We start from the raw sequence: 16,459 nt of genomic DNA, 5'->3' as shown, positions 1-16,459 counted from the left end.
CCACATTCCTGCAAACATTTGTTGCTTTCTGGTTTTTTGTTTGTTTTTATATAATGGCCATTCTAATACGTGTAAGGTGATATTGCGGTTTTGATTTGCATTTCCCTGATTTGTGATATTGAGCATCTTTTCATATACCTATTGGCCATATTGTACATCTTCTTTGGAGAAATATGTAGGTCCTTTGTCCATGTTTAAATTGGGTTCTTTTTTTGCCATTTAGTTGCAGGAGTTCTTATATATTTTGGGTATTAATCCCTTAATCAGATATAGGATTTGCAAGTATTTTCCCCATTCCATAGCTATCTTTTCTCTCTGTTGATTGTTTCCTTTGCTGTGCAGAAACTTTTTAGTTTGATATAGTCCCACTTGTCTATTTTTGCTTTTGTTGACTGCACGTTTGGTGTCAAATCCAAGAAATCATTGCCAAGACCCTTGCGAGGCTTTCCCTGTTCTCTTCTAGGAGTTCACAGTGTCAGGTCTTAAGTCTAACTCTGTCACCCACTTTGATTTTTGTGAGTGGTGTAAGGGTCCAATTTCATTCTTTTGCATGTGGATATCCAGTTTTCCCAATAGCATTTGTTGAAGATATATTATTTTTTTAGTTTTCCTTTATGATTTTCCACATTTTGAAAAGGCCTTCTCTACTACAAGATCATAAAACTAATTTCATATATTCTTTAGTACTTGATGGTTCTACTGTTTTACATGTAAACCTTTAAGTGTCTCCTCCTCCCCTGCCCCAGATAAAAGGAAATTCAGTTCTCTCATACTATTTCTTATATAACCTAATTCTCCCCTTGTCTCTGCTAAGAGAGACCTCTTTTTGGGTGCAAGTAATAAAATACACAACCAAAAGTAGATTGAACAATATAAGGAATTTATTATCTTACATAACAAAAAGTCCAAAGGTAAAGCAGTTCCAGGATTGGTTAATTCAGGAGCACAATTCACGTGCTTTCTATCTGTGCATCCTGCTCTCAGTGTGATGGCTTTCATCTTCATGCTTGTCCTTTCATGTCAACAGATGGAAGAGGAGGTGAGAGATCTACTAGATGAGCACTGACCCCAACCCACTGAGGAGATAGGTTCAATGAACCTTGGTGTGACTAATCCAATTATCAACCCTTCTGCCCCTGGGGAAGAGTAAATAAGGGAATAAAGATAAAGATGTTAGACGCTTCACCAGCACTTCCACACATGGGGAGAGAAGTTGAAAGTCAAGACTGTAACAGGACTAAGTATAAAAATTCCTTCCTAAAATACCTAATATTCTTTGGCCCTGGAGTCAATGAATTCACATTTAAACTAATCTATATTTCACTTTTATTACATTAATCAAGCTCTCAAGGACTGAATTCTATTAAAGTAAAATTAAGTTTTTAAGCAATTTAGGCAGTCAGATATGATATATATATCACAACATACACAACACACACAAATCTATATACAGGCATAAAAATTTTTAATAGAAATAAATTATAAGCAATAAAATAAAAATTAAGTTTAATTTAGTGTACTGTTTGCTTTCTTAAATAACTAAAACAAAACCAAAATTTGTTCATTATTACACAAATGATTCTGAATGGTGCATACTTTTCTTTATGCTAATTTATCAACCCCTGAGTTTTGCTTCTCCATGTGTGGTTAAATACACATCACTCTAAGCAAATCAGAATGTTGAAAATAAGGGTCCTCCATCTTGGTGTGTAGTTATTTGAAATCAGGTTTCATTCTGAAGAGTTTTAGTAAAGTGTATGTTATAGAATGTCACTATCTGCTTTAACTTGGTCTGTATTAAAATGATAAAATACAACCTTATTCCCACTTAAGAGTGCATCTTTCATTATATGAGATAGCACATAGATTATATCAATACAAACGTCCAACCATGTAGTTAAATCATTGCTACGTGGAATACTTTATCCATGAATAATGTATCCTTTACACTGTTGAAGCCTTGCACTTCAGTATGTTCTACAGCTTCTGTATCATCACCTGAAATTTACCTAAAAAAGGAAACATGAAAACTCATTCTTTGATTTTAGGTACAAGGATAACAAGCCTAAACATCAATTTTCTGCTCTATTTAGGAAGTTGCTTCAATCAAGAAACTTGCGATGTCAATTTTTCACACACTTCACAATATTCAATCAAGTCAATTCCATTTTTATGAGATGATTATCTGATTTGTGAATAGGTGCCTTTGTTTCTTTTTCTGATTCCTGCCTTTGGGGTATTTCATTGCTAGACATCATTGTGAAAAGAAAGGAAATACAATGATGTTCAAGTCAAATTTATTCTTGGTTGGTAGCTCTGGTGAAAAGATCTTTGAAAAGGGTATAGCAGTAAAAGTCTACTTGGTTTTATCTAGCTTTATATAATACATATATATCCTAGAAAACTGTTAAAACATTTTCAATGCAATAGAAAAATCTGCTATCTTAAAAGAATACTGCAGAGCCAGCCCCTAGTGGTTAAGTTGAGCGCTCTCTGCTTCAGTGGCCTGGGTTTGGTTTCCAGATGCAGAACCACACCGCTTGTCTATCAGTAGCAATGCTATGGCAGTGGCTCACACAGAAGAACCACAAGGACCTACAACTAGAATACACAACCATGTACTGGGACTTCAAGGAGAAAAAAAAAAACAGAGAGAGAGGAAGAGTGGCAACAGATGTTAGCTCAGGGCAAATCTTCCCCAGAAAAAAAAGAATAGTGCAGAAAAATTTCCTTTAAAAGTTAAGAATCATCCTTCAAATTCTCATAAATTCGAATTTCTTTAGCACATTTCTTAAATCATTGTCCATTATGAGTTAAAAAATAATTGAATATGAATATAAGTATGCTACATCTTACTACACCAAATGTTAAAATTGATAAAAGTAAAATGGGTTTAGCATTTTCAATTTCCTCTAAGTTAACAAAAACAAAAACAAACAAAAAAACACTAGACCTGAAAAAAAAATCACTAAAAACATTTGCAAGAAATGTGAATTCAACTTACAGGCAGGCATTGAAGACACTTCAGCTGTCACAATACTCTTTATCCCCAAATTTGATAAGCCACCTCTGATTAAGCCACATGTAAATGCTAAATACTAAAAGGAACAAAAAATGTAAAAAATATTAAGGATTTACTAAGATAGTAAAGCTATTGATAAACATGACATTTGTTAAGCCTGGCTATGAATAAGTCATTGCTGTTTAAAAAAAGGGTTGTAGAAGAATTTTTCAAATTACTGAAAATTCAGATTGCTAGATTTCCCACCTCCTTGACAAATAAAATATGGCCACATGATTTAAGCTTGGCCAATTGGGTGCTCCAGTTCAGGACTCCTGAATCTAGAGTGAGTGACAAAACAAGCTGGAAGCAGGTTAGAACTGGCTCTAGAAGCAGCAAAGGCGGCCTGCGTCTTACGTCAGTGCTGCCCGAAGGATTCTAACCAGACCGTCCCTGTGGAGTGATCTGGGCTGTCTTTCTGGCTGCCCTAACCTCCCATGGTTCCTGCCTATTTTCTGAGCCTTCCCATCAATGCTGTAAGCCAACTAATATTATTCCATTCAATCAGCATTGGTTTCTGCTTTCTACAACCAAGAGTCTTGATTTGTTCAAGACTTATAGCCTGCCACAACAAAGAATTATCCAATTCAAAATACCAGTAGCGCCAATACTGAAAAACCCTGTCATACCGAAAGAAGGAAAGGGAATGGGACTGAGTTATAGCAGAGTAAGCCAGGATAAGAATGGAACTAAAAATGAATAATCCAAGGAATGCTTGATTATCTACATTTTTTTGTACTGCATGATATTCAACAACACTACACATTTATGAGTAATATAGAATATTATTTTATTATTAATATACATAAACGGGTAGTGACATGTAATTATATCTGGAGTCATGAAAGTCTGAGCTAGAAGAGATTGTTTATAATATAGGTATTATTATAACCAATTTTATTAAAGAGGAAACTAAGGTCCAGAGAGGTTATATAACTTACCCTATGTTACCAACCTCTAAGTTGTGGAGTTAGCTTAAAATCTACATTTATTTGGTCCCAAGTCTATGCTCTTTCCACTATACCTATACTGCCTTTGTATTACATAATTTAGGTATGGACAAATTTTTACAGACAAATAGCCCAGATATACTGCCCCAGATATTAATCACTTCAAAGGAACCCTTATATTAAAACTTGTCAGCTTTCTTTAATACATCTGATTTACCTACTGATTCCTACCTGAGACCAAAAAACAAAAACTATATAAAACCCAGAAACAAAGATATACTTAACATAAAACATGTATTCTTAGAAATAAATGTTAACTATATTAAAAAACTTTTTTAATTTGCTAAAGGAGATTGTAAACATAAACTCTGAGGTGAAAATCTGCACAGCTAATACTAGTTTTATAAGCTTGAGTAGCTTTTCTGATGCACCTATGCTATGTCCAAGAATCTACCATTAATCTACACTTCCATGCCATTTAGTGACAGTGTTTCTTTACTTGACTATCATAAGCCAATTTAGCTACAGGTTAATATAAGTTATTTTACTATGGTGAACATCTTTTTCCTATTTAATACAAAAGTGTTTAAACAAATAAAAAAATACTTTAAAACCTATTTTAAAATAAAAGTCTGTTGTGATTGGCGTACTTTTCCATATGGTTCTACCTTTTTCATAACAGAAAACCTCAATCTTCTATTCCATTAAATACCTTAGAAGCATGTTCTAAATACTGTTTTCCTGCAGACATCTGAGTGAGCAGACGAAATTTGTTGTCCTGAAGTACATAGATGCCCTGTTCCAAAAAACATCCAAAGTCAGTGTAGTCTGTAATCCTTAAAAATGATCTCTTCCCTTCAAAACGATTTAAGAGTTTTTTAAAGTTATTAAAACTCTCCTTTCCATTGGTCAAATTTTCTTTAAATGAAAGAATTTTGCAATGTTAAAGCTGAAGCGGGGGCCAACCCTGTGGCTGAGTGGTTGGGTTCGCGCACTCCACTTCAGTGGCCCAGGGTTTTGTCGGTTCAGATCCTCGTCAGGCCATGCTGAGGCGGTGTCCCACATGCCACAACTAGAAACACTCACAACTAAAATATACAACTGTGTACTGGGGGGCCTTGGGGAGAGAAAGCAGAAAAAAAAAAGAAGGTTGGCAACAGTTGTTAGCTCAGGTGCCAGTCTTAAAAAAAAAAGCTGAAGGGTTGTTCAGTATTTTGTAACACTAATACTTATTGAAGCTTTTAGATACTAAAGATACAAAGATGCATAAGACATAGTTCCTATCCTTAAAGAACTCATAGTCAAGTGCAAAGGAATGAGAAATATATGTCCAGGTGAAATTAGCAGTTGTGTATTATTAACTCATATCTAGAAAGCCAATAATCAGAGTCACTCCTTCCTATTAGCATTTCAAGACTTTCCAAGCTAAGGCTGACACTGTTATATAAAAAACGAATTCTATTGGTATTAGATACATTATTTTCATTTTTTTACTTAATCAAAATGCCAAATCCACTCTAAATATTTTCTTGAGTTTTATAAAGTAAATCTATTTAAATACATAATTTTCCATGCAATTTTTATATTTCTTATATTAAAATTTTTTTAATTTTCTTTTTAAAGATTGGCAGCCGAGCTAAGAACTGTTGCCATTCTTCTTTTTTTTTTTTTTTCCTGCTTTATGTCCTCAAACCCCCCTGTACACAGTTGTATATCTTAGTTGCACGTCCTTCTAATTGTGGGATGTGGGACGCTGCCTCAACATGGCCTGATGAGCAGCGCCATGTCCGCGCCCAGGATCCAAAACCTGGGCTGCTGCAGCAGAGCATGCGAACTTAACCACTCAGCCACGGAGCCGGCCCCTATATTAAAATATTTTAAGAACAGAAAATATGACAGCAACTAAAGAATGGAAAAGTTATTTAAGAATCAAATATACTCCAGAAATTAGACATCAGAAATTACTCTAAAGACATAAATGTGATATAATTGTGGTTCTATGTATTATCAGCACTAAGTAATAACAACTAAGGAACCAAATCCTAAAGCCTTTATCATTCTGACATTTGCTACTTTTAAAAACTTAAAATAACTTATTTAACTAGGGGAATAGAACAGCTATCATTACTGATAATTGTCCTTGTCTTTATTCTTAATTCCTGATCAGAGAAAAAAGTAATGACATATTCTTAACAAACAGAAACATTCCATAGTTGACTAGAAATTACATAAGTTTTATATAATAAGTAAATCACTAAAATAGGACATTTATATTGTTAAAGGACTTAAAAAATAGGCCTTAATTTATCCAAATACCTGATGATTTGTCCTTAGATTGTCGATTTGTTTCTTGAACACTGTAGTCCAAAAATCTTTACAAATGAACTTCATGATATCTAACTCATCTTTGAACCTTGCAGTATCTTTTGTAAACCTAAAAAGATCAACTAGAAGTAATACAGTATTTTTCCTCCAAAGAAAGCAAGAGGAGCAAATTATTCACTAGTTTCCAAATGCCAGAACAACATGGAACATTTACTGACAGTCATAAAGTGACAAGCACCAAGCAAAGTAGATCCCATCTCAATGGATTCACATTCTGTTAGATGATTACGAGGCTAAAATTAGTCTAATGGTATATTCTAACAGTAAGCCACAATTTTAGGTACAATTCATTCTAGCACATTAAAAAAAAACAAAAAAACTGAGCATGATCACAATACTGTTACATAGAATATAATCAGAGTTGAACTATTCAGATAGAAAGGAATACTAAAAAGAATTGACCTATAAATTTGAAGATTATTATATGCATAAACATAGACTCTAAGGCACTTCCATCCCTATGTGTTTAAACAAAATTCCATTTAGGTCAAAGAACCCATTAGACTTTAACTACGAAATGCAACACTATTTTAGATAGTTGTTTCAGAACACCAAAGTTTTCAGGAAAAAATAAGTCTAAAACATGTAATATATATATTTTATTCAAATATTAAAACATAAAAGTTGGATAAATGAGTTAAAATAGCATCAGACCTCAAAAGAAATTTCAATCTGTGAATTAAAGGACAATAAAAAAAATTGGGAATTAAAATTAAGGTATCTCAAGTTTTATGCAATCTTTTGAAATGGATCATCTTTGTTCATCACCTACCTGGAAGAAAATTTTCAAATCCATACTGCTCACCTTTCTATCAATCCTTGTCCCACTCGAAACCCCATGTTTTCCAGCTTAGTAATACAGCGTCCATTTTCCTATTTTAAAAAAAATAGTTTTGAATACTGTTAGAATGCCAGAATATTAGTACTCAAAAATTGTTTTACGTTGGCTAAAATTATTAATGTAAATATTTATAATTTTTTCACTAAAACATTATAAGAAAAAGTGAATTACAAGTCATACTTGAATTTTCTTAGTACTAATCATTTTCATAAGACAATAAGATATACAGGGAAATGTTACTTATTATTACTTTCCAGAAATGCCAAAGCCTCTTCCTAATTACTCTTCTCTCCACCTTTTTTTCCCATTTTCAAGTATTCTTCCTCTCTCTTTAGTTATAAAACTGAGGTCAAAGCTATCACCTTTGACATTTTTCCGTCAGCTATTCCCCTTGTGCTGTCACTAAATTCTATTGTTCCTTGCTTCAAAATGTCCCTTACAGGCATCCAAGCTTTCCAGTTCCCAGTGTGTCTTAGTTGATGGCCCCACCATCCTATGCCTGCAATCATGCAATTGCTTTACTCTTCCTTTGACAATCTCACCCACTCTTAAGGCTTTAAATACCACCCCTATGCTGAAGACTCCCCAAATCCGTTGGATGCCCTACAAAGCCCGATACCATCCAGACTCCTGTATCTCTCTGGCCTCAACCTCCTATTCTTCTCCACTCACTCGGCTCCAGCTGCCTGGTCTCCTTGCTGTCCTTAAACATGCCAGCCACACTCCAGTCTCAGGGCTCTGGCATAGGCGGCTTCCTCCCTTCAAATCTTTGCTCACATGTCGCCATCTCAATAAGGCCCATTTTAACCATTTTCGTCAAAAACTGCAACATCATTCCCTTCGGAAACTCTCTATCCTAGTGATTCTCAAAGTGTGTCCCAAGACCAGCAACATCAGCATCACATGGGAGCCTGTAAAAACTGCAAATTCTGTAATCCCAACCCCAAATTCTGAATCAGAAACTGTAGGTGTGGGGTCAGTAATCTGTGTTTTAAGAAGCCCTCTAAAAGTGATTCTGGTGCCCTAATCCATTTCCCTGCTTAATTTGTCTCCAAAGAACTTCACCATTTAATGTCCTATACCTTTCACCAATTTTATATTGCCCATGTCCCTCCACCCCCACCCTCTACTAGGATACTGCTCCAAGAGGGCAAGGATTTTTATCTGTTCTGAAGCCTCTTTGTCTCCCACTAAGAAGTACACCATAGGCCTCATTATTTGCTGAACTTTGTTCTAAGGAACACTAATGGGGCTGTGACTACTAAATCTGTATTTCTAGCACAGACTTCATTGGACATAGGCACCTACAGGTCCCTTAGGTCCCTCAAACTAGGCATATTTAAAATGATATTCACTATCTTAATGTCCTCAGCCTGCTCTGCCTCCAAAAATCTTTGACTTCATTAATGGCACCCACCATGCACCTAGTTACCCCAATCAGCAAACTTCCATTTTCTTCACCTCTTTGCTCCCCACTCTGCACACACACTGCCGTCCTGTGGAGTCTATGGGCTACACGCTTTTCAAAACCCATCTGCTCTCTCCATCCTTCCTGCGTGAGTTAGCCCTATCATTTCTCTCCTGGTTTTCACTTAGAGCTTGCCAACCGATCTCCTTGTTTTCTCTTCCTTTGATTTATCCTCTGTATTTCTGATACAGACGTTCTAAAAAACAAATCATATTATTTCTCTACTAGACCTTTCAGCACCCCCTCCCCTTTCCTCAAAATTAAGTCCAAACTCCTTAGCATGGCATTATCTGCCATTCCCTGGCTAGTTAACCAGATTCACTAACAGCCACATATCCACAAACATCCTTCCCTCTCCCACTGTGAAACTTCTGCAGCAACTCCAGAGTGACATGCTTTCTTCTGCCTCCATGCCTTTGCACATGCTGTTCCCTAGACTGCACATCCTTTAAATTCATTCAAGTATCACATCCTCCCAGAAGCCTTCCCTGATATTCCTTTGGGCCCTATGCTCTCATAATACTCTCCACATACATCTAACATTGTACTTATCACTATCCTTGCTTTTTCTGTTATTCTCCACACTCATTCCCAAACATGCCCAGGTGGAATGAGTATCCTTAAGTTATGATGCTCTTTGCGGAACAATCTGCTCTTTGTAGAATCACTAAGAATATACTAATTAGCAGGAAATATGCTTATAATGTAGACATTCTCAAATCCTAACTATGATCACATGAGCTTCTGAATTAAGCTCTAGTAAGTACCTTCTGAGGTTGCTACTTGTTCATTCACTTTGGCATCTGTGAGTGCTCTCTAGTAGCTACCAAATTTTTAAGAAAAATTGAACTTGGGAATATCTTATCCATTAACTTTTTAAACACTGTTCTCTATAAACTGGTAAATTCCCAATTATTCAGTTTTTAGAGATTTGGTTCTTCTTCAAGCATAGTTTGAAAATCAGTGATTTGCAGGGTGAAAACATTGGTTCTTTCCTTTATTTCATTTCAAAACTTATGACTTTATGTCTGAAAAGATACATAAAAACTGTTTCCAGATGACAGGATTATGGGGATTATGTGTCTTTCTTTTACTTTATTTATTATGAAAAATTTGAAGCACACTCAAAGTAGAGACACTAATACAATGAAGCCTCAGGCACTAGATTCCAATATGGATTCTAATGATCAAGACTTCCACATGACTTTTTTTTTTTTTTAAAGATTTTTTTTTTAATTTTATTTTTTTTTCCTTTTTCTCCCCAAAGCCCCCCAGTACATAGTTGTATATTTCTCGTTGTGGGTTCTTCTAGTTGTGGTATGTGGGACGCTGCCTCAGCGTGGTCTGACAAGCAGTGCCATGTCCGCGCCCAGGATTCGAACCAACGAAACACTGGGACGCTTGCAGCGGAGCGCGCGAACTTAACCACTCGGCCACGGGGCCAGCCCCAAGACTTCCACATGACTTTTTAAAAATCCTTTTTGCTTATAGGCACTTTCAAATTTTTTCCCCACCGTAAACAACTGCAATAGGAAAAGAAAGTTATTGTTAGGTTAAATGATTAAAAACTTTTAACAGCTCTGTTTTGTTTAATTGAGGTTACTCCATTGGAAAAAAAGATTTTTAAAAAAGACTTCCCTGGGCAAAAGATGGAAGAGGGAAAGAAAGTAGAGAAAGGAGAATGAAGAGAACTGATTGCGCATGTGTGTAGGGGGCTGGGGTTTTATGATAAAAGAGTAAAAAAGGTGTGTTGCTAGTGATTCTTTGGGGAAAAGGGGAAAAAGAGGGCAAAGTCTGCACAAACAGCAAATGTTTGCTACTTAGCACTTAGCACGGATGCTAAGCATTAATAACTACTGGTTGTTGATGATGATAAAGTCAAAAGATTGCAGCTTGGAAAAAATCTCTATTACAGATGCGTCTGAGTAAGAATAGATTTGCTTCATTTCCAACTCTTGTGATATCTTCATAACAATATCTCCAAATACATCATGCCTATCTGCCATAGACTGAACATCCGTGACCCCCCAAAATTCATACGTTGAAATCCTAACCCCCAATGTGATGGTTATTAGAAGGCAGGGCCCTTGGGAGGTGATTCTTTCATGAGGATGGAGCTTCAAGAACAGGACTAGTGCCCTTATAAAAGAGACCCCAGAGAGCTAGCTAGCCCCCTTCCACCATGTGAGGACCAGCCAAAAGACATCCGTGTATGAACCAAGGGCAGGCCTTTCTCAGACACCAAATCTGTGGGCGCCTTGATCTTGGACTTCTCAGCCTTCAGAACTGTGAGAAATAAATTTCTGTTATTTATCAGCCACCTAGTCTGGTATTTTGTTATAGCAGGCCAAATGGACTATGACACTATCCTTCTAATAGTTTACAACTGGCAGTACCTTTTCCTGGATATCCTACAGGCATCTCAAAGATTCAACCTGTCCAAAATAATTCTTTATCTTCATCTCTTTCTTCTCTCTTATGCCCTTTCCTTCCAACCCAGCTGCTCAAACTAAACACCTGGAACAATTTTCAACTCTCACTCCTATACCTAGCCAAGTCCTAGAGATTCTACCTCCTCTCTCTCAAACCATTCTCTCCTCTTCTCTCTATCCTTGTCTTAATTCAGATCTTCATCATCTCCCGCCTGGACTCCTGCAATAATGGATCTTCTCACTACAAGGATCTTCCCCCTGCAGCCCAAACACTGGGATATCTTTCTAAAATGCAAATGGGCCATGTTGTTTCCCTCCTTAAAAATCTTCCACTGAGAACGGTGAAATCCTTTACTCACACAAGGCTCTTTCTAGCTTCAGCTCTCAATACTTCTCACTCTCTGCCCATTCAATATAGTCACGGTGCTATGTATGCTTTAGCATACAGTAGACCCCCTTATCTGTGGTTTCACTTTCCACGGTTTCAGTTAGCTGTGTTAAACTGTGGTCCAAAAATATTAAATGGAAAATTCCAGAAATAAACAATTCACAAGTTTTAAATTGTGTGCTGGTCTGTGTAGTGTAAGGAAATCTCACGCTGTTCAGCTCCGTCCAGCCCGGGCCTGAATCACCCCTTTGTTCAGCGGATCCACGCTGTATACGCTACCTGCCCATCAGTCACTTGGCTGCTGTCTGGTTTCAGACCGACTGTTGCCTAACACGGTGCTTGTGTTCAAGTCACCCTTATTTTACTTAATAATGGCCCCAAAGTGCAAGAGTACCGATGCAGGCAATTCGGATATGCCAAAGAGAAGCCAAAAAGTGCTTCCTTTAAGAGAAAAGGTGCAGGTTCTGGACTTAATAAGGAAAGAAAAAATATCATATGCTGAGGTTGCTAAATCTATGGTAACTTTTATTACAGTATATTGTCATAATTTTTCTATTTTATTAGTAGTTGTTAATCTCTAACTTATAAATTAAACTTTTTTTTTGAGGAAGATTAGCCCTGAGCTAACATCTGCCAGCAATCCTCCTCTTTTTGCTGAGGAAGACTGGCCCTGAGCCAACATCTGTGCCCATCTTCCTCTGCTTTATATGTGGGACACCTACCACAGCATGGCTTGCCCAGCGGTGCCATGTCTGCACCCAGGAATCCGAACCAGTGAACCCCGAGCAGCGGAAGCGGAACGTGCGAGCTTAACCACTGCGCCACCAGGCCAGCCCTAAATTGAACTTTATCATAAGTATGCATGTATAGGAAGAAACATAGTATAGACAGGGCTCGGCCCTATCCGTGGTTTCAGGCATCCCCTGGGTGTCTTGGAACAGATCCCCTGAGGAAAATGGGGGACGACTGTATTTAAACACACCACACTCTTTCATCCTTCTAGGCCTTTATGTTTGCCTAGGATGCTTCTCCTACTCCCACTTTCTAGCTCTTTTTCAACAGCATTATAGAAAGGGCTTCTGACTTGAGGATGACTTTGGAATATCTCATTTATAAAATCTGTTTCAACTCCATGATGCTATACCTAATTACTACTCAATATGTTCACTATTCATGGAAGCCCTATTCCCCAACAACTGTGAGGCAGGGGTTTCATCTTATTCATTTAGCACAGCGTCAGGCCCACAATACACACTTAAATATTCTCTGAATAAGTCAATGAGTGAATGAGGACTCCCACGTTTTAGAAGTAACCTGCAGAGGATGGGGCCATTCTTTCGTTCATTACCATATCTCCAGCACCTAGAGCTAGCTCTGACGTTTAATGGGCACTAAATATTTTTTGAATTTATTAAATCTGTGTTTCCTAACTATAGTAACGCCTGCAAAGTTTCCTCTGCTTTGACCTCAAATCTCATCAACCTTCTGTCCTCGAGTTGCGTGGAGTGGTATCCGGGTTAGGGATGAGGAGGAGGGGGATTCTCAGGCTGGACAGCCAGCGGACGGCTCGGAGGTGCTGGAAGTGACAGCAGAATTAAGTAGTGGTGCCACAATCAGCTGTGCAGTTAACCAGGCCATAAATCACGGTAGGGACAACACTAAAAGTAAGAAAATCTGTGGCCTGCAGGACCCGGATATGGGAATGGGCAAAAAAGTATCAGCTAGTAGAAGGTGCGAAAGAGAGGAGGATGCCAGAGACCGAAGGCAGCTGACAGGTTCCAGAGCTTTGGATCTCTGGAGGCGGACCAGGCTGTCTACACCGCGGGAGGCGTTGGGACAAGGGTTGAAGGAAAGAACTGAGGGGATACGAGGAGTGTCACCGCAAAAGGACCTCCTCAAAGGCGTGTGGCAGCACTCACCACCTCCCCCTGCTCCGCGGACTTGTACACTCCAGACACCATCTCGTTATGCAGCAGCAAAAACAACGCCTCGTCCGCCATTTCCTGCTTATTCTTCTAGGCTCCGGTGTCGGCTCCCGCCGGGGCCCGGCTCCGGGTTCCGGCCAGCGCCTAGGCGAGCTGGACCGCGCCGCCAAGCCCGCAGGCCGCAGCCCGTCCCTCGTTGCTGGGAGACAGGAATTCGCTCGGCTTCCGGAAGGCTGGTCCTGGAGGGAGCCCGGTACCGGGACGAGCCCACCCCAGGGCCACCCAGCCCTCGGGCCCAACGAGACAGTCTGACAGCAGCGGGAACCTAACAGAGCCCCCGGAGACCCGATCCGGCCCCGGGGCGGGGGTCGAGAGAACAACTTCCGGTCCCCTCTACCCCGGCATTCCGCCAGCTCTATGATCACAGAGTTCCTCCTCTGGGTGGACCGCTGGCGCCCAGACAGGAGGACAGTTCCTCTCGCCTATGATGTCAGAAGTGGCGGGTGGAGGGTAAAATAAGACAAAAGGAGCTCCCACTGCCATCTCTGTTTCATTAGCTATGAATTAGAGCTGACATGAATTTTTATTAGCTTCACCAAAAGCTTCCACTTCTGCCGTATGTTCAATAAGAAAAGTTGTAAAAAGAGTGAATAAACCATCATATTTCAGGCTATAAATTTCAGATATATTGAGAAACTACCCCAATCCATTTTGGATTAAGCCTGTGAATGCAAAAAGATTTAGAGCCATTTTGGCCACCAGGAGGTTTACTGGAAGTGGGGTGTGAGGAACAAAGAAAACGGACTAAGCAAAGAACAAGATGTATTTGAACCAGAAATTAGAAATTAATCAGAGGATTAGGTGAACAGAAAAATGCTAAAGACTTCAGAAAGCGACGTTACTGTGGGATGGAGTTCATAATCTATCCCGGATATGAGACACAACTCCTACAGAGGTGCAAATACATATGTTAGCTCATACGCACCTCTTAAATTTGGCAAACTCTGGCTTGAACGTGTTGCTTAGCCCGTGATTCGTTCTTTTCTTAGTAATTCGCAAAGCAGATTTTTTCCCAATTAATTCATTGCTTTCCCTAAATTAACATTGAGTTTCCTCAAATTGTTAACAATAACCTCTCAACTCTTCATACCCTTTCAGAGGAATTTAAGATCATGTTCCATAATTGGAATTATGGCAGCTTTTTTTTGACATGTTTGGATGTAATTTTTTGATGTTTGAATCAGTTTCTTCGATCATCACATAAATCGAGCATAAAAGTTCCACGTAAGCCTTTGAAAACACTAAGTAGTGTAAGTTTGAAAAGTATTTTGCAACCACAATCTTAATTTTTCCAGCACTAAAACTTCCTGTATGCAAAATCAAGTTTTTATGTCCGGATTGCATTCTCCCTTCATCACCACGGTCAAGGAACAGAAGTCCAAGCCCAGTGAGGTCAAAGAGTAAGGAACTGACCAAGTTACTAAGGTTAATTTCTCAAACTACAATAACAAGGGGTTCTCAGAATATTTTGGAGAATAGAGGGGAAACTAATATTTATTGAGCACTAACTAAATGCTGGATGCAGCATCCCACTGATTGTCCTCAATAAAGCAGACCATGTTAAATTGCCCAGGATCCTAATGATAGATCCTATGGAAGTAGGAATAGATCCTATATATTTTTGGTTAACTCTAAAAGCATTTTCCCATGGAAACACTGATACACTTGGTGGTTAGGATGTACTATCACCACACTCTCATGCTTTCCGTACTGCTTACTACACAGGGTTGTGATAAGGGTCAATAAGACTAAGTATGCTCACAATCAGAATTAAATAATTGTCAACTCTCGTCCCTCTTACCCAGCTTTACTTTTTCTTTTTTTCTATAGCACTTCTCGATTTCTTACATGCAATGTAATTTGCTTAAGTTTATCGTCTGTCTCCACACTCTTCCTGCCACCTAGCTCATTGAGGGCAGAGATCTTTACTGTACACTGATGTATCCAAGTGCCTAGAATAGTGCCTGGCACATAGCAGGCGCTCAATAAATATTTGTTGAATGAATGAATGAGTACATGAGTGATCTTTGCTCCCTAATGAGTCTACGAACCCCACTGAAGCAGGACCACAGCTATCTTGTTCTAGGCTTTATCCTCAGAACCTAGCTTACTGCCTCTATACACTAGGAGCTTTTAAAGGCAGTTGGATGAATTAACAAGGGTAACTCCAGTTAAATATAGTTGGCTCACTAATGCTTAGTTCAAGGAGGATGCTTAGCTGACCGATGGAGGATGAGAACCCAAAGATTATACATAACATCATTTCCGTGTGGAAATGCTCTCTGAGCTATAATTTGCAAATATATTTCTGGAACAAAACCGGTTCTCACGTTGGCAGTACAGGTAGAGCGGAATGAGAAGCTGGATGACACTCCCTCACATACACAACTAATAATAGTGCCCCTCGCCAGACCCCATCTTAAACCAACCAGCTCTAGGCCAGGTGTAGAGGCTAGGCCTGTCTCGTCTGTCTCACCGTCGCTTCTTTCTTCTAGTACATCCTTGCACAGGGTCTGATCGGACGGCGATTTCCGGCTGGTGTGACCTAGGGACGGTTACAATATCTCCAGACTCAAAGTCCTTATCAGTAACAGCAGGCATTTTATTCAAGCTTTTGGTTTGTGAGGGATAAGGCACGTAAAGCGACTGACACAGAGTACAGAACAAAATAACTGTTAGCTATTACGGTTAATGACTTTTCCTGTTCCTTCATTCTTTGCTTCCCTCTGCTCACTTTCGGCTCACCTAATCGAGGGAAGCCTGTGCCCCGCAGCCCCTCTCTGAGCATGCGCACCAACAGAATGGCCGCACCCTTTCCTAATCAAATTATTTACCGGGGAAAAGGGGGAAATAGCTCGCCTCCATCCCACCCTGATGTGGTTAGGCAGTTAAAAGAGTTTAAGGCCCGTCATAGCACAGGCTGAAAGGGCCGGAACGCTCCGCGCTACC

The 16,459-nt window shown here is 39.0% G+C and overlaps 1 protein-coding gene across 2 annotated transcripts; it reads right to left on the bottom strand.

Annotated features, from left to right (window-relative positions):
* Window positions 1–859: 859 nt before the first annotated feature.
* TRAPPC6B (trafficking protein particle complex subunit 6B) lies at window positions 860–13,838 on the bottom strand. 2 transcript variants are annotated; one of them, XM_046654771.1, is made up of 7 exons: window positions 13,445–13,838; window positions 7,202–7,269; window positions 6,328–6,445; window positions 4,724–4,807; window positions 3,005–3,098; window positions 1,999–2,009; window positions 860–1,136 (listed from the first exon to the last, which is right to left on the bottom strand). In XM_046654771.1, the coding sequence occupies exons 1-7, from the start codon at window positions 13,523–13,525 to the stop codon at window positions 1,122–1,124; spliced, it is 471 nt and encodes a 156-aa protein (XP_046510727.1). In that variant the 5' UTR covers window positions 13,526–13,838; the 3' UTR covers window positions 860–1,121. The 2 variants fall into 2 exon arrangements, with proteins under 2 accessions (XP_046510727.1, XP_046510726.1); XM_046654770.1 differs by having other exon boundaries at window positions 860–2,009; window positions 13,445–13,836.
* Between the last annotated feature and the right edge of the window lie 2,621 nt (window positions 13,839–16,459).

Source organism: Equus quagga, chromosome 2 (genome assembly GCF_021613505.1).
Source record: "Equus quagga isolate Etosha38 chromosome 2, UCLA_HA_Equagga_1.0, whole genome shotgun sequence".
NCBI lineage: Eukaryota > Metazoa > Chordata > Mammalia > Perissodactyla > Equidae > Equus > Equus quagga.
Note: the sequence above shows the minus strand (reverse complement) of the source record. Positions and strands in the feature narration are given on the sequence as shown.